Source organism: Schistocerca nitens, chromosome 2 (assembly GCF_023898315.1).
Source record: "Schistocerca nitens isolate TAMUIC-IGC-003100 chromosome 2, iqSchNite1.1, whole genome shotgun sequence".
NCBI lineage: Eukaryota > Metazoa > Arthropoda > Insecta > Orthoptera > Acrididae > Schistocerca > Schistocerca nitens.
Window position 1 is genome coordinate 268502279 of NC_064615.1, and position 16514 is coordinate 268518792.

At 43.5% G+C, this 16514-nt stretch overlaps 1 protein-coding gene across 1 annotated transcript in view; it reads left to right on the forward strand.

Moving 5' to 3' along the window:
• The window catches only part of LOC126236010 (ryanodine receptor), a 702826-nt gene that overhangs the window by 182163 nt on the left and 504149 nt on the right, over positions 1–16514 (forward strand). Inside the window, exon 3 of the mRNA XM_049945018.1 lies at positions 11214–11312. Coding sequence (XP_049800975.1) covers positions 11214–11312 — 99 coding nt within the window. The remainder of the gene's footprint in view (positions 1–11213; positions 11313–16514) is intronic.

A 16514-nucleotide genomic window follows, 5' to 3' on the forward strand; every position in this document is an offset into this window, starting at 1 on the left:
GAACAAGGGGCAACAAGACATGGCATGATAAAACCAATAAAAATAAGTCTAAATCTAATGAGTGTGGAAATAGAGGGGACCATAAAAATGTAGACACTCTTTGAAAGATATTATCTTTGGAACAAAATGACATCGCATCTTCCCGCGGTGACATAGTCCATTGTTCTGTCTACAGATCTTACCGCGCGTTTGCCAGCTGACAGAGCAGCAATGAATGAAGTAAGATTGTCGTTTGAGCAACGCAAGGCCGTATTGAAGTGGTTCTGGAAATACGAAAACATTATGGAGGTACAGCGGCAATGGTTTAATGTGTACGGAACTCAGCCACCAACACATACATCAATTTATCGTATTCGGGATAAATATAAAGCCGACGGATGTGCATACGTAAAGGTCTGGCCGACCAAAAACATCAACAAGTCCAGCTTCCAGAGCTGCTGTGTTCATTTTACTAGGTCACCTCAAAAATCTGTGAAGTAAGGTGTACGTGAAAGCGGGAGAAGCCGATTAAGCGTTCGACGAATTCGGAAGGCTGGAAAGTGTCCATTCCAGGATTTCTGCATGCTACGAACGAGGACGACCCGGCTTGAAGGATGGAGTACTGCGACTGGTATGAAGGCATGCTTCGCAAGGATGAACAGTTTGCAGGGATGGTTATCTGGTCTGACGAGGCGCAATTCAAACTGAACGGTATTGTAAACCGCCACAACTTTGTGTACTGGCCTCCTGAAAATCCTCAGTTCACGTGGACAAGCATGTAGATCAACAGGGTGTTCACGTGGGGGGGGGGGGGTTTGACTGGACCATTCTTCCTTGAAGACACTGTAACTGGTGAGGTGTATCTTTATATGCTGCAAACATCGACTTTACCTGCCATTCGTGATGTGTTTGGAAATGAAAGATTTTTACCTACAACAAGATGGTTCTCCACCTCGCTACCACAGAGATGTCAGGGGCCACTTGGATGAAAATCTACGTGGACGATGGACAGGTTGAAGAGGAGCTGTTGAGTACCCACCACGGTCTCCTGATCTTACACGTCTTGGCATCTACCTACGGAGGACCTTGAAAAACCGAAGTTTATCAACAGAAGCCAGCTACATTGAATGAGCTACGAGAAAACATCGTGGCGTCCTGTGCGGCTATCACATCGGCAACACCGACAGCCGTATTTCGGTCAACAGTTCAGTGGCATCGACGTTGTTTGGCTGCTAATAGGGGTCACTTTCAACACATAAAATAACTTCACCCCGTGCTAGAATTGTAACGATATATCATTTTGTTCCATTAATATTTACTATCAGCGAGTGTATATATTTTTCTGGACCCCTCTGTACATTGTTTTCATTACTAATTATGACACACCGAGTGTACAAATTTTGCATTAGCGGTGCTTAGACCGGATCTACCGGCGCTAGTTTGAGGTCTGCCTGGACTGGTGCAACGGCCTTTACTGATGCGATTTCGTAGACAAACAATGGCTATCCTGATCAGAACCCTTGCGCAAAATATATTCTGGAACCTATTTAACCATTTTTTACTCTAATTCATCATCTTGAGAATAACGGATTCGTTTCAGAATTGTTGTTTCATGTCAAATAAATTCAAAAGCGCTATTTAAAATTTTAAATACACAACAACAAATCGATACAAATATTAGTGACGGAGAGTAACAAAAAGTTCGAGTATTTGCCTACAGATGACACCGCCTACCAGACAAATCAGCACCAGGCGCCGTTTACAGTTACACAATTTACAAACGTTAGACGTTCCGGATGAGTAAAAAATCGAGAAAGAAAGAGAGACCGTTAGAAAAGGGAAGCAGTACGGTTACAGTGTGCTTGAAACAGAGCGCGGGACGCGAGGAGGTGGTGGGGAGCCGTGTTTCGCAGCGAGGCAACACTCGGCCCAACTTTCTGCTACTCGCGCGGCGCATTCAGCCGCGCAAAGTTGGACGTGCGGGCAGCGGTTCCCTTGACAAAGAGACTGCGCTAAAAGCCCCTCACTCCCGCTCCCTCCCCCGTCCCCTCTCCCACCTCCACAACCGGCTGCCGCGCAGCTCGCAGTGAGCGCCCAGGCTTCACAAGCAAAGCGCCGTCACTCGACGTTCCCACAGCTTAGAGAGACAGCGAGTATCGATGCACAGTCAGCGTCACAAGAGATTTCGGTACTGCTAGAGAATCTTCCATTACTGCTACTAATCTTTAACGTTCACTGTCCTTTACCTCGACAGAACTAACCACTTTTCAAGTGATCACTTTAGGAGTAGAACGGAATATAATTTAATGTGTATACAAAATAAATTTTACTTTTAATAACTTTACTGTCGTCTTGACCACACATTTTATTTTTCAACAACCTTACGCGTTTCGACTTTCCGTCATTTTCAAATGTAGTATTATGTCAGTCATATAAAATCAGTAGATAAAATCGGTTCTCAAGTTATTAATTTTTAACTACGTGACCCACTTTATGCTCCGTTGTGGCGTGTTTCTGCAGACTAAGACTCCTCTTTATCGATTCATAATAACTTAATACTGCTAGCCAGAAGAAACAAAAGAAAAATTCGGAGTAGGCATTAAAATCCATGGAGAAGAAATAAAAACTTTGAGGTTCGCCGATGACATTGTAATTCTGTCAGAGACAGCAAAGGACTTGGAAGAGCAGTTGAACGGAATGGAAAGTGTCTTGAAAGGATGATACAAGATGAACATCAACAAAAGTAAAACGAGGATAATGGAATGTAGTCGAATTAAGTCGGGTGATGCTGAGGGAATTAGATTAGGAAATGAGAAACTTAAGGTAGTAAAGGAATTTTGCTATTTGGTGAGCAAAATAACTGATGATGGTCGAAGTAGAGAGGATATAAAATGTAGACTGGCAATGGCAAGGAAAGTATTTCTGAAGAAGAGAAATTTGTTAACATCGAGTATAGATTTAAGTGTCAGGAAGTCGTTTCTGAAAGTATTTGTATGGAGTGTAGCGATGTATGGTAGTGAAACATGGACGATATATAGTTTGGACAAGACGAGAATAGAAGCTTTCGAAATGTGGTGCTACAGAAGAATGCTGAAGATTAGATAGGTAGATCACATAACTAATGAGGTGGTATTGAATAGAATTGGGGAGAAGAGAAAGTTTGTGGCACAACTTGACTAGAAGAAGGGATCGGTTGATAGGACATGTGATGAGGCATCAAGGGATCAGAAATTTAGTATTGGAGGGCAGCGTGGAGGGTAAAAATCGTAGAGGGAGACCAAGAGATGAATACACTAAACAGATTCAGAAGGATGTATGTTGCAGTAGGTACTGGAAGATGAAGAAGCTTGCACGGGATAGAGTAGCATGGAGAGCTGCATCAAACCAGTCTCAGGACTGAAGACCACAACAACAACAACAGCCAAAGTTAAATAGACGATTACTTAAATACACTTCATAGGTATGTGATACAGGAAATTACAACAGCGTGAGATTATTAGACCAACCTATGGTATAATTTATTGTTGCAAACATTTCGCAATTGTTCTTCCTTTCTTTTACGGATTTTTAGCTTCATTTTGTGATTTTTAAGTAGGAGAAAAGAACGTCGCATAATGGCTAAACCTCTATGGATCGAAAAATACTTCCCAACTAATTAGTATCAAACAGTTACAGTCAATAATGGTTCCTATGATCGCAGTATCTTTCAAACTTCTATTGGTTGTCAAATAATGTTTATTTAATGCACGGATATTTCTCCCAATCGATACGAAGCTATACGAGAAGAAACGAACAAGTGAATTCACTGTTGGGAAACGCGATCAAAAGAAAGATTTGTTTGGAACGATTCTGATACAAATTGTATCGAATCCATATCAAACAGGCCTGACAGCAGACAGCTAGAGAATAGAGCGAAGACCAAAAGAAGGGCAGCGCTTTCCGCCACGCGATTTAGCATAACCTACAGAGGGGATACAAGAACATAGTGACACCACAAACACAACACATTACCATGCTCAATACCGTGTAGGGAAACTGTTGCCTTGCTAAACAACTACCAGTCGTCACGCAATGGGTAAACACAGGTCCTGTATGGTTTCCAAGGGAATCTTATACCATTCTCCCTGCAAAATACTGGTAGGTTCAGGTAAGGATGATGGAAGTGGATAGCGATTAAGCAACCTCGTCTCCAAAGTACACCACGAGGTGTCAGTAATAGTGAGATCTGGTGGTGACTGCGGTGGCCAGGGGGAGATGCGACAATTCATCCTCGTACTCAGAGAACCAGTTCTGGACGTTGTGAGCTCTGTAAACAAGAGCCCTGTCGGCTTGAAACACAGCATCTTCATTGGGGAACAAACATTGCACCATGCGATGGACCTGATCAGCCTAAATAATCACATAGTTATCGGCGATACTGCGACCTCCTTGTGAAGCAACCATAGGGGTCACGGAATACTACGATACAGCTGCTCAGATCATCACCGAACCCACGTTTCACTCTTGGGATAGCGTGAAACAAGACCTATGCGACCAAATGACATTCTTCCATAGCTCCATCGACCAGGTTTCGTGTTTTAGGCACCCCGTCTGCCTGTTGTGGGCATTTTCATTGAAACGTACCCTTAGAAAAATTTATGAATGACTGTGCTCGTAAACCCCTTACGTTATTTGTTTTTCAAACAGCTGAGCAAAACTGAACGTGCTCAGACATTTCTCTCTTTACGTATTCTGGTCATCACAATATTTTTAGCGCAACGCAATCTGACTTTCAATAATCCCTACAAAAGAATGGCCCTGACTAACAATAACCTATACCTTTCATGAATCACTTACCTCACAAAAATCTTCGTTACTCGAACTACTGCAATACAGCGAGCGCCAATACTGCCAGCTAAATAAAGGATTCTATCTACTGAAGGCACTAACTACTGATAGGCATAGTTAGCAAATGAGAGATTTTGATGAGCGGATGATCCGCTCTCAAAACTCCGCCATCTCTCTCCCCACATCCACCACTGCTGGCGGCTCACCTCCAACTGCGCAACGCTACGGGCTGTTAACAGCCAACTGCCCAACACTACAATAGCAAATTCCAACCATGCAAACCAGCCACAGACTGCACACAGCACAGTCAGTGATTTTCATACAGGGCGCTACGTGGCGTTACCAACATAAAAACCTAAACAGCCTACTTACAGCATCAATGATGACTGGTTTTGGAATTCCAACTCTCGCTACAATTCGCAGCTTATGGAGCTCCCTTCGAGTTGTTTAGTGCTGACAGGGTTCGCAAGTGTGACATTCAGTTCTGCAGTGGCAGCTGTCGTATCTGTTTTCCGTCACAATCCTCTTCAAAAACCGTCCGTCACAATCAGTCAACACACATTGTCGTTTACGTTGTGACTTGGCGTATAATGTTATTCCGCTTTCCCAATACGTGGTATAAATCTTCGATACGGTACTTTTTGACACACCAAACACTTTGGTATCCTTGGTTACGGAGGCGCCCACCATACTGGCACCAACAATTGGCCCACGTTCGAATTCATGTACCTACGAAATAATGCACTCACAACTACTCACAACACTGTTGTGACCACGACTGACACTTGCAAAGTATCGACAGCATTGCATAGGTGTCGTTCGTGCTCAAATACAACAGCGCAACCTCCAGACTTGTCTAGCATCTGCATTTATGTTCAAGGTCCGTTTAGTCATAAAAAATAATCTCACGAGAAAAAGGTTTTATTGAAACATCAAAAAAGGTTTTACATCACCCCGGTCTCCAGAACTCCTGAAGACGTCGACTGTGGATATTGCATCATAGACACAGTACCTTTGACTGTTCAGAGATGTTACTAAACCCACCCAAAGATGTAATCAACATTGCATGAGCAGCGCCTATTAGACGGAGGGGGTCCGAACAGCCGATCAGTTCCAGTCATTCCACCAGGAAGGAGGTACACGGCTCGTGTTGTCTGTAGTTCAACCATGCCTTAACGGCCAATACCGCGGTTCGATCGTGTCCGCAATGTTACTTTGTGTTAGGAAGGGCTCTCAACAAGGGAAGTGTCCAGGCGTCTCGGAGTGAAGCAAAGCGATGTTGTTCGAACATGGAGGAGACACAAAGAAACAGGAACTGTCGATGACATGCCTCGCTCAGGCCGCCCAAAGGCTACTACTGCAGTGGATGACCGTTACCTACGGATTATGGCTCGGAGGAACCCTGACAGCAACGCCACCATGTTGAATAATGCTTTTCGTGCAGCCACAGGACGTCGTGTTACGATTCAAACTGTGCGCAATAGGCTGCATGATGCACAACTTCACTCCCGACGTCCATAGCGAGGTCCATCTTTGCAACAACGACACCGGTACACATGAGCCCAAAAACATGCAGAATGGACCGCTTAGGATTGCCATCATGTTCTCTTTACCGATGAGTGTCACATATGCCTTCAACCAGACAATCGTCGGAGACGTGTTTGGAAGCAACCCAGTCAGGCTGAACGCCTTAGACACACTGTCCAGCGAGTGCAGTAAGGTGGAGGTTCCCTGCTGTTTTGGGGTGGCATTATGTGGGGCCGACGTACGCCGCTGGTGGTCATGGAATGCTCCGTAACGGCTGTACGACACGTGGATGCCATCCTCTGACCGATAGTGCAACCATATCGGCAGTATATATTAGCGAGGCATTCGTCTTCATGGACGATAATTCGCCCCCCCCCCCCCAATCGTGCACATCTTGCGAATGACTTCATCATTCAGGATAACGACATCGCTCGACTCCGAGTGGCCAGCATGTCCTCCAGACATGAACCCTATCGCACATACCTGGGATAGATTGAAAAGGGCTGTTTATGGACGACGTGACCCACTAACCACTCTGAGGTATCTACGTCGAATCGCCGTTGAGGAGTGGGACAATCTGGACCAACAGCGCCTTGATGAACTTTTGGATAGTATGCCACGACGAATACAGGCTTGCATCAATGCAAGAGGACGTGCTACTGGGTATTAGAGGTACCGGTGTGTACAGCAATCTGGATCACCACCTCTGAAGGTCTTGCTGTATGGTGGTTCAACATGCAATGTGTGGTTTTCATGAGCAATAAAAATGACGGAAATGGTGTTTATGCTGATCTCTATTCCAATTTTATGTGCAGGTTCCGGAACTCTCGGAACCGAGGTGATGGAAAACTTTTTTGATGTATGTACTTTACTGCATATCTACTTTGCTTTTCCTCATAACCGCAATTCACATCTGCACACTTTATGTAGCGCTGCACCAGCACCTTCAGCTCATCTGCATAGGAAACCTGCTGCCTAGGAATTGAACCAGTTCGTAACGTCAGTCTTGAGTTCATCGTCGATTTGATATTGTTGTCTACCCAGCAACGTTTTCAAATGCAAGAAGAGGAAATAGCCGCTCGAGGCAAAGTCAGGATTGAATGGAGGGTGCTCAAAAAGTTGCCAATAAAAACCTTGAATCTTTTCCTTGGTTTTGGCAGCGGTGTGAGGGTCCGTTGTGAAGGAGGATTATGCCAGGCACAGTTCCCCTTAACGTCGATTTTACATCACACGTCTCAGTTTTGTTAGCTTTTCACGGTATATATCGGCTGTAATTGTTGACCCACGGTCAATGAAAACAATCAAAACGACGTCCTTTTAGTCGAAAAAATGGTTTCTTAAACTTTTTTGGTTTGGGTGAACTTGAATGGCTGGCGCCAATACATTGACTACTGTTTCGATTCTGAGCAGTAGTGTGCATTTGTGGAACCCACCTCGCACGCAGTTTGTGATATCCAAGCTGCAAGCTGTTCAATAACAGTCTTGTAAATTTTGGTTCGAGCATTTTAGAATTCATTCGCCAGAGCACTAATCGTCAATCGCCGATCACTTCGAAGTTTTCGGCTCACTTAATCCGTGATGTCGTCGGTTCGAATACTGGGCCTTGCCACTCCGCTGTTCATCCTGAACATTTGTGGAGCCATTTTGAAGTTCTCGACACCATTTGCAAACATGTTTGTCACTTATTATTTCAGATCCATACATTAGGCGTAGCTCACGATAGATTTCAGCAGTTGAAGATCCTTTTGCCATCAAAAATCTAATCACGCTTGCACTTCATAACTGGTGGGATTTACGACTGTCTCGGCCAATGTCATCCGCTCTGACATAATTGTAAACAATTATCGAGTCAAACTAACACTGCAGTGGCTTCCTGAAGAGTCAGCAAACAGTGCTGCATGCGTGGAACTTCATTCAGCCCTACCATCAGTTAAATATTGGTCAGAGATCTTAGATTTGGAATGCGCCTCGTATTATTACGCTAAAAGCAAGTAGCGCGTAAAGCGGTACCGGCCTCTGGCGGGCTGGCACAAACATCCGTCGTGGGGAGCTCGTCGGGAGACGGTACCGTTCGGCAATCACGAGTCGGCGAATATTATTCTGCAGCATTGGTATGATGTTTTGTACAGTTATCTTGCTCCTTTAACGTTGGTTCTGCCTACGGGAACAATTCGTGGCCTAACTATTTTAGTGAAAAAAATAATGGTAGGCTAAGATATAAACAGTGCTTCCACAAAGTTAATCAAAATTCCTTGTCCTGATTTAGCTTTGTTTACTGCTGATTGAGAACCAAGTGGTGACGTTGGCGCTTTTATTAGTACCTGCTTATGTTGTTTCACATGATGTGTGCAGGGTTTGTGTGTATCTGTTGTGTGAGAGAGCTCAGAAGTGAGGGTTAGGTGGGGTCAATTGTGCTTGATTAGTACGGAATAGATCTCGGCACACTAGTTTCCACAGGTCACGGAAACAACACCCGCAAGCACAAAACAACTGCAGCATTTTAAACCCCTAATGCAAACGACTTACAGCTGCTGCTTGGCTTCTCCATACATCCCACATTATGGTTGCAGTCCACATTTTACACTCAAAACTCCATGAGCCAAGGGCTGTCAACCTTCAAAATTTTGTAAGGTCCTTGAACTGATTAAGATGTGTGGTTCGTTCGTTAGATGGGGGAATTCTGAGATTTTCAGGTGGACAAGATCTATATCAATAGGACATATACAATTATGCAAAGCAGCCACAAGGATAAACTAAATACTTGTAAGGAATCACTTGAATACAAATAGAACTATACAATAACAGTTATTCAATTTCGATAAAATGCGTTTCATGGCCATCTAACGAAACACAATCAATCAAGTTCCGCCATGCTTACGAAAGCTACCCCAGCAATGGAAACGTGACAGCGCGCCCTTACCCAGTCTGCTGTCGGCATTTCCGCAGACTATTTCCAATCGAGTCCTCTATTCACTTCCCTTTATACTACCTACGCCAGAATGCTTCAGTATTTTGCACATAAACACGCTCCTTAAAGACAGGTGAAATGGTTGAGTGACTTCTGTTTCGTCGGTGGGACGTGAGGCGGCTGGTCGCTGCTCGCGCTTCTGTACTCATTCACTGGTGGAGCCACACAGTCCCCCGTTCTCTCGCCACCCACTAACACCTTGGCGAGTGCCAGCTTCAGCCTGTCATTCATTCGTAAACATTTACATCTGTACTCTGCAAACCACTGTGAAGTTCACGGGACAGAGAACATCACACTGCGACACCCATTAGGGCTTCTTCCCGATCCATTGGCGTCTGGAGCGCGGCAGAAATGACAGCTCAAACGTCTCTGTACAAGTGCTGTAGTTAGTCTCTTCTTGTATTCATAGTCCCGACGACGCGCGATATGTAGGGAGTTCTAGGGTATTCCCAGATTCCTCACTTACAGCTGGTTCTTGAAACTTTGTAAGTAGCCTTTTACAGGATAATTGGCGTATATCTTCAAACGTTTGCCAATTCATGTTTTTCAGTATCTCTGTGACACTCTCGCAAGGGTCGAACAAACCTGTGATCACTTGTCCTGTTCTTTCAATAAGTTTCTCTCTGTCATCTCTCCACACTTTTCTCAACTCACTGAATAATAACCTGTTTACCATACTCTACCTAAAACCAACTGACTGGCTGCCTCAGAATATATAAAGCAGGTTGTATGTATGTACAGGGCCTCCTCAAAACCCGTGGGTCAATTTCAGCCAGATCTGGCACACAAACAGCAAACTTAACTAGTAACTATGGGGTTTGTAACCTCCTAGCTCCAATAGGAGGGAAGATACTGTGAAAAACGTGTTTTTTCTGCCACTGCCGTATTGGCTGCCCTTCTTGACAGGTATGTGGTGTTGGAGAAGTGTCAGCTTGCGTTATCAACGTGATTCCCAGGGCAGCCTGCACATCAGGGGCAAACAATGATTTTTCAACTCTTTGACGAGTAGGCTGCCCTGCACGACAGGCACTTTGTGGGAGTCGAATCAGCCTGCTTTATCGATCTGTTTTGCAGGAGCTACACATGCGGATGGGCATATCTGAGGGAAGGTTAAGATGAAGAGAGGAGGACATGGATAGCAAAGAGAGTGGGAGAAGACGAGATGGACAAGGAGAGAGGGAAGAGGGGGAAATGGGCTGAGAGAGAGAGACAGAGAGGGAGGGAGGATATGATATAAAGAGGGAGGATGTGGAGCTGGGCAGAGAGGAGGAGGAAGAGAGGGGCCAAGAGAGGGGGAGGAAGAGATGTGTGCATTATATGTGACATACACGTACATGGGCAAAACCACAGGGAAAAGCTAGCTGTTAATAACAGTCAATGTTCTAGTTCTCTCAAAACCTTTGACGACACCACTTGGGCCATTCTTGGGCAACCCTTGCACCTTTCTTTTCCTAGGCTCTGTCAACTCTAGGTCTTCCGCAAGGGCTGTGAAATTCACTTGCTACTTGAACTGGTCAGCCATGGTACCAGTTATTTTGTTACAGCTTGCAGACTCATTAGGCTATACCATCAGTAAGCCCTTTATTCCAGCTTATCTGCGAGTGTGGGAGCATTCTTGCAATAGGATGCACCTGCAGAGAATACTCATGTCACCTCGTTTCCATTATTTGCACATCGTTCCCTTCCCAATTGCAGACACACCAATTACTTCGACTCTATATAGTGAAATGTATTACCGTAGTATGTGATTACGTAGCTCCGTAAGTGGCGTAGTTTACAGTAAATAATAATTTTGATATATTTAGGTTGTGGGACATACTGCTTGTTGCCTGCAACTTAACCCAGGCCGCTGATTGACGAACCGTGATACGTTGCAAGACGTTAATCTTGAGCCTTGTGCCTTGTGTTGCAGAACATCCCGCCAGACCTGTCGCAGTGCGTGTTCGTGATCGAGCAAGCTCTGTCAGTGCGCGCTCTGCAAGAGCTGGTCACGGCCGCGGGATCCGAGACGGTGAGTCTGCACGCTCTACTGCCACCGCATACGTCCTTTGTTGCTGCTGACACCGTCCCCTATTTCCCCTCAATGTCCGTGCTGTGTGGGTGTCTTACTTCGTCCTGTTTAAGCTGTGCACTTGCTCTCTATGTGTGCATATTCTGCAGTGTAAAAGACAGTCATACAAGTACTTTAAAATTTTATTATTACATTTATTAATTTCGTTTATTAATTTCATTGCGTTGTGTTTCCGAAATCTAATTACTATTCAAATATGCTAAACGTTTCGAGTGCATTCCTATCTTTACCCAAGTCCTGTCGCTTTGTGTAAAGTAATCATTTCTTTAGTCAGGACTTTCTGTCGATTTGATTTAGCTATTTCTCCACTTCTTTTTCTCTTCACACTGGACGAAATCTTGACTACGGGGAGAGTCTCCCGTTGATTCAGCTCAGTAATTACACAAATTGGAGCGGGCTTCTTAAATTTCATTCTGTGATGCTGTCGTGTTGGGTATCAACGCTTCGGCGTAGGCATGCGAGTATGTTTCTGAGACTACGGACGACTCTGGATAGGTGCTCCTGGGAACTCTACTTCGCTGTGGAAGTCTTTTGTTTCCAGCACCCAGTTCTTCCCAACGTTGGTAACTATGGAGAAAAGAATCACCGTTTTCTCCCCGACAGTGAATGGTAAACGCACAGACACTAAATCCTTCTCTTTTGCAAATTCGCCAACCTTTTTTTTTTCTAGGCCTTACTAATTACATTATAACAGGGTTGTGTCCTCCGCCATAGCACCTCCTGGTCATCTTGTGGCGTCGTGAGGCTTGTGGAGCAATCTCTTCGCCATCTAACAAGCATTATATCCAGTGGGGATGCGTCTTATAACTTGAAGTTCATCGTTTACAATGGCGTGGATCACATGGGATATCACTAAAATTTTGAGACTGGTACCATCATTATCGACTTTTGAAACTCACAACTGTACGTCCCTGACGTTCTAGCACCATTCTATCCGATCAGTCCAATGAGTAAGGCTTCACATTAGCCTCCTTTTGGGAGCCAACTAGATACGCATCAGCAGCACAGGTTGCTTCTAGAGACTCAAATCAAAAACCGACAATAGTTTCATTCATATTGTGCTCTAGGAAGAGAACTTAGAGCTATAGCAGGCCTATAAACTGGATGAAGATAATCCTCAAATAGAGCCTTCGTTTTCCCCGTGAAGAGCTGGTGCGTTGCCATGATGAAGTATGATCCTGGACGGACCTGATTTTGAACGTTTCTCCTAGGATCATTCGGAGAGTTTGGACAGGTAAACTCCAGAATGCCAATCTGAAGTTAATGTCTGGTCTTTAACCATAAAAACTTTTACGATGTGGTCACTTGCTGCAGAAAATGTGCGCACATTTTCACAGCATTTCGTACTTATTTCGCTTTGCAGGGCCAGTTTACTCTTGAAAGAATCAAACACATAGATTCCAATTAGTTTCAAAACCGAATCACTAGAGCTATGTTACATCCTCATTTGTAATATTACTTAGTGTTTTGGCCGCATGGAATCGGGTTTCTCTAGCACTTGTTGGTAAATTCAGCACACGGATATTTTTACTCAGAGGTTCCAAGGTACAATATTGATCGACTATAGATGTTTAGAACCTGACTATCTTACAAACTGCTGCAGATCCGATCCCATTTCACTGATAGCTCAATCATGGGCCGAACGCGAAACTCGTTTTCATCAGTAGCGGCCGTTACAAGGCGTCCGAACCAGTTCCCTTTTCAAGAGAGTTTCTCTCGTGCCTGAACTCATTGAGCCAGCTTGAGACTGTTACTTCGTAAGGTGTAAAGTTGCCAAACGCTTACTGTAAACGTTCCAAAAATATGCATTCAGTCTTACCTTAGAATCATAACAACTTTCAGAGCGACTCTCGTAATACTGTAGAAATATCAACACATAAAACGCCTCATACTTCCCCGAAGGCACCAACGCCCTCCTCTCTGGGGACCAGACAAGCCTTCTGCAGCCACCTCGTAAGTTTTTCAGCTCTAAATTTCTCCTCTGGGACTGCAAAGAGCATCCTGATGCGACAACACGAAGAGGCCATCTCCTAGCTCGGCATATGTGCTGCAAACACTTGGCGAAGATATTGCAGAGCTTTGTGTATTCTCCCTTTCGTGACAGCAGCGAGATAATCTACGAAACGAGTGATGAATACTGTCATTGCCTTACAAGTCATTCTACAAGTAATGACTACATACTCAACTTCTTATGGTGATCAGAAAGCTGAATCATAGATTACGCGACGTAACGTTGATTGCCCACACGTCGTTCCGAGTCTGAGTACACAATCTATAAATATCACACTAAAACAGTTATACAAGTCTTGCTTTACTTCTAGTCTCCCTTCTCGGACATTTTCGTCTTCCTAGTAAGCCTCCATTAGTGAATCTGTCTACTATCACATTACATCCGGTAATTATTTGTCATTGTGAGCTCTTGCCATTGAAGTAATCCGCGATATACAGTTTAATTTTAAAACAGATACTTACGGTTCTCGCTGTAAAGCTCAGTGTTAGCAGTATTTCTTTCTATGTAATGGCAGAACTTCTACGGTGTGCGGAAGTAGTGTGTCCTTCACCCGTTAGTAGTAGTCACTTCCCCATCAAATGATTGAGACTTTTGAATGTTAACGAAAGATGTTCCATATACTGTTCGACAAGTAAATTACAATAGATCTGACTTATCTAGTTTTGTTGGCAGTCATTGCAAGTAATAGAATCGATCAGAAATAAACCAGAATTTTTAGTTACTTTTGACTCATTCATCTTGAAGCGACTTTCTTCGGGAAAGCTCACTAGTAGTGTCCGTGTTTGTACCGCCCAAGACAGAAACGTTAACAACCATAAAAGCTGTTAAGGTAGATGTTTTCTGTTAAAACAGTTTTGTGAAGCTAATGACCGTAATACCAACTTGCATGTATTTTCATCCTGCATTCACCTATGTTTTACAGTACACTTAAGGAGTACTCACTGATGAAGATGTAACATCACCGAAACATGTGCGGGTAGAAGGAGAAAAACAATAAATTGTGCTCTCCTCAAGGCAGATCCTCAAAAAGTATTTAATCTTGACCAGTTGCGTCGAATGAATGAAGACAATGCACTCAGTTGCTTCGTGGCGCTCGCTTACATCACTGTACTTGCAGTGTTCCAGATCTTTCACAACGAAACTTGGCTGCATAGGCACGCTGTCAATAAAAATGAATGCTCACCTTCGTCACATGAGAGTTTCTTTGCATCTGAATCTTTGTGTTAGTCTCGCGGTGACCAGCAGATAATCAGAGTTCATCCCATCAATGGGGGAGTTTTAATCTCAGTGAGTCATTCCGTGCATACGACACTCATCAGAGTGCACATTCAGTTCTGAGCTCGTTACTCTACCTATATAGAATCTTCGTTGGTTCGCTAGGTAAAATTGCTGTTTTATAAAGTGCTGTACGGCTAGTAAATTCTCGTCCCTCACGATAATCTCGAAAGTCTTTAATGCACTTGCCTCTAGCTCAAAGTAACGAGTGAAATGTACGGCGATGAGGCGAAGTGAAATTCATCTCCTCTACTGCCTCCAGTTGTGGACATACTAGCAGTTTTTTCTACTTCAAGAATTTATCCTTTGAAATAAACTTTTTGTGATTAAGTTTGTGCAGTAGCTTTTGTCTATCGATATGCTTTAACAGCGAACAGAAAAAAGTTGACAATTTTCTTTTGTGAATTCTATTAAAAACTGAACTCAAATATTTCCTAAAATCTGGTGACAGAAAATTCCTTGCACATTTAATGGATGTGTTCTTTTTTGTATGTGTTCCTCAGTAACTTGTGTCGTTTGACATAACTGCTATGCATTACTTTAAGTTTGGAAGCAAATGGATATGAATTAACGACTTGCATGATGTCTAATGAAGTGTCATCGATGTTGTCCTGTGTTGTGACGTCTCAACTCACTGACACTCGCGCTAGCTAGTCGTCTGCCCACTGGCTCCTAGACTACGTCCACTCCTCCGAATGCGCACCGATAGCAGATTTCGGTGGCAGGTACCGTCGTTTGTCCTGTTATATAGCGGCGTAAGTCAGCACGCTTCAACGAAAAATGGATATCTATCGTTGATTTTAGCCGCTCTTTCTCAGTAACAAGAGCTTCTCTCGAAACTGTGTTAAGAGAGCATAAATATTGCAAACGTAAACTATCTGTGAAATGCACATAGCGATTTAACGGTATGATGGCTGCAGGAAATATTGCTTCGTAAACATTGTGCGGCTAATAATAGGGGGCAGATTTAGGAAAAGTAATTTACATCACATTCGTAGAGTTGAAGAAGGGTTTTCATTATGCGGAATGTAATAAAATATTTTTCATTGTTGGGCAGTTTGTTATCAACTGCAGGGTTAAAAGGGAAAGCTCTTCCTTTGTCACGCAGATTGCAGCATTGGTCAAAACCAGGAAAGTTGTAAGGCAGGGTTGCTCAGTGTAATCACCGATATTTCATTTGACGAGGGAGTAAGAAAGGGTCTAGATGTGGGAACTGTTTGTCATGGACACAAAATCGACATGACACAACAGCTGTCAGCGGAAATGAACAGAAACTGAGTTGGATGTTAAATGAAATGGAACATGTACTAGCTCTTGGCTGTAATATGCACAGCAACGAAAATAAAATTAATGTTTTCTACAAAAATAATTTGCTACTAAAGCCAGAAATGTAAGTAACCTCTTGAGCATAACTCCGTATACGTACGAAACTAGAACAAAAAAATACGACAAAAATGGATCGATTAAGAGTCTTCAAACGTAGTTTTACAAGAAGATTGGCGAAAATCAGATGGATTGACGTTCAGCAAAGAATCAACAAGGAAAAAAATCATAATTAAAATGATAATAAATGGTACAGATAGAATTTTTGGGCACACAAGTTGAGTGAGGAGGAAACGTACTTGCTTTGAGGGGTAATAGTATTGATGATTCTGAACAAAAAACTTCATGTGGACATATGCCTTATTTTTAATAGTTTCCGAGTTAGAACACAATTAATGTACGTTGTTATTTTCTGTAATACTCTTGTCATTGTTTACAACGTACCACATTACTGTGGAAGAAGCTGAGTCGGACAGTTTGATATAGCACACTTGTTATCTCTCAAGTCGGGAAACTGGCCTACGCTACAGTGC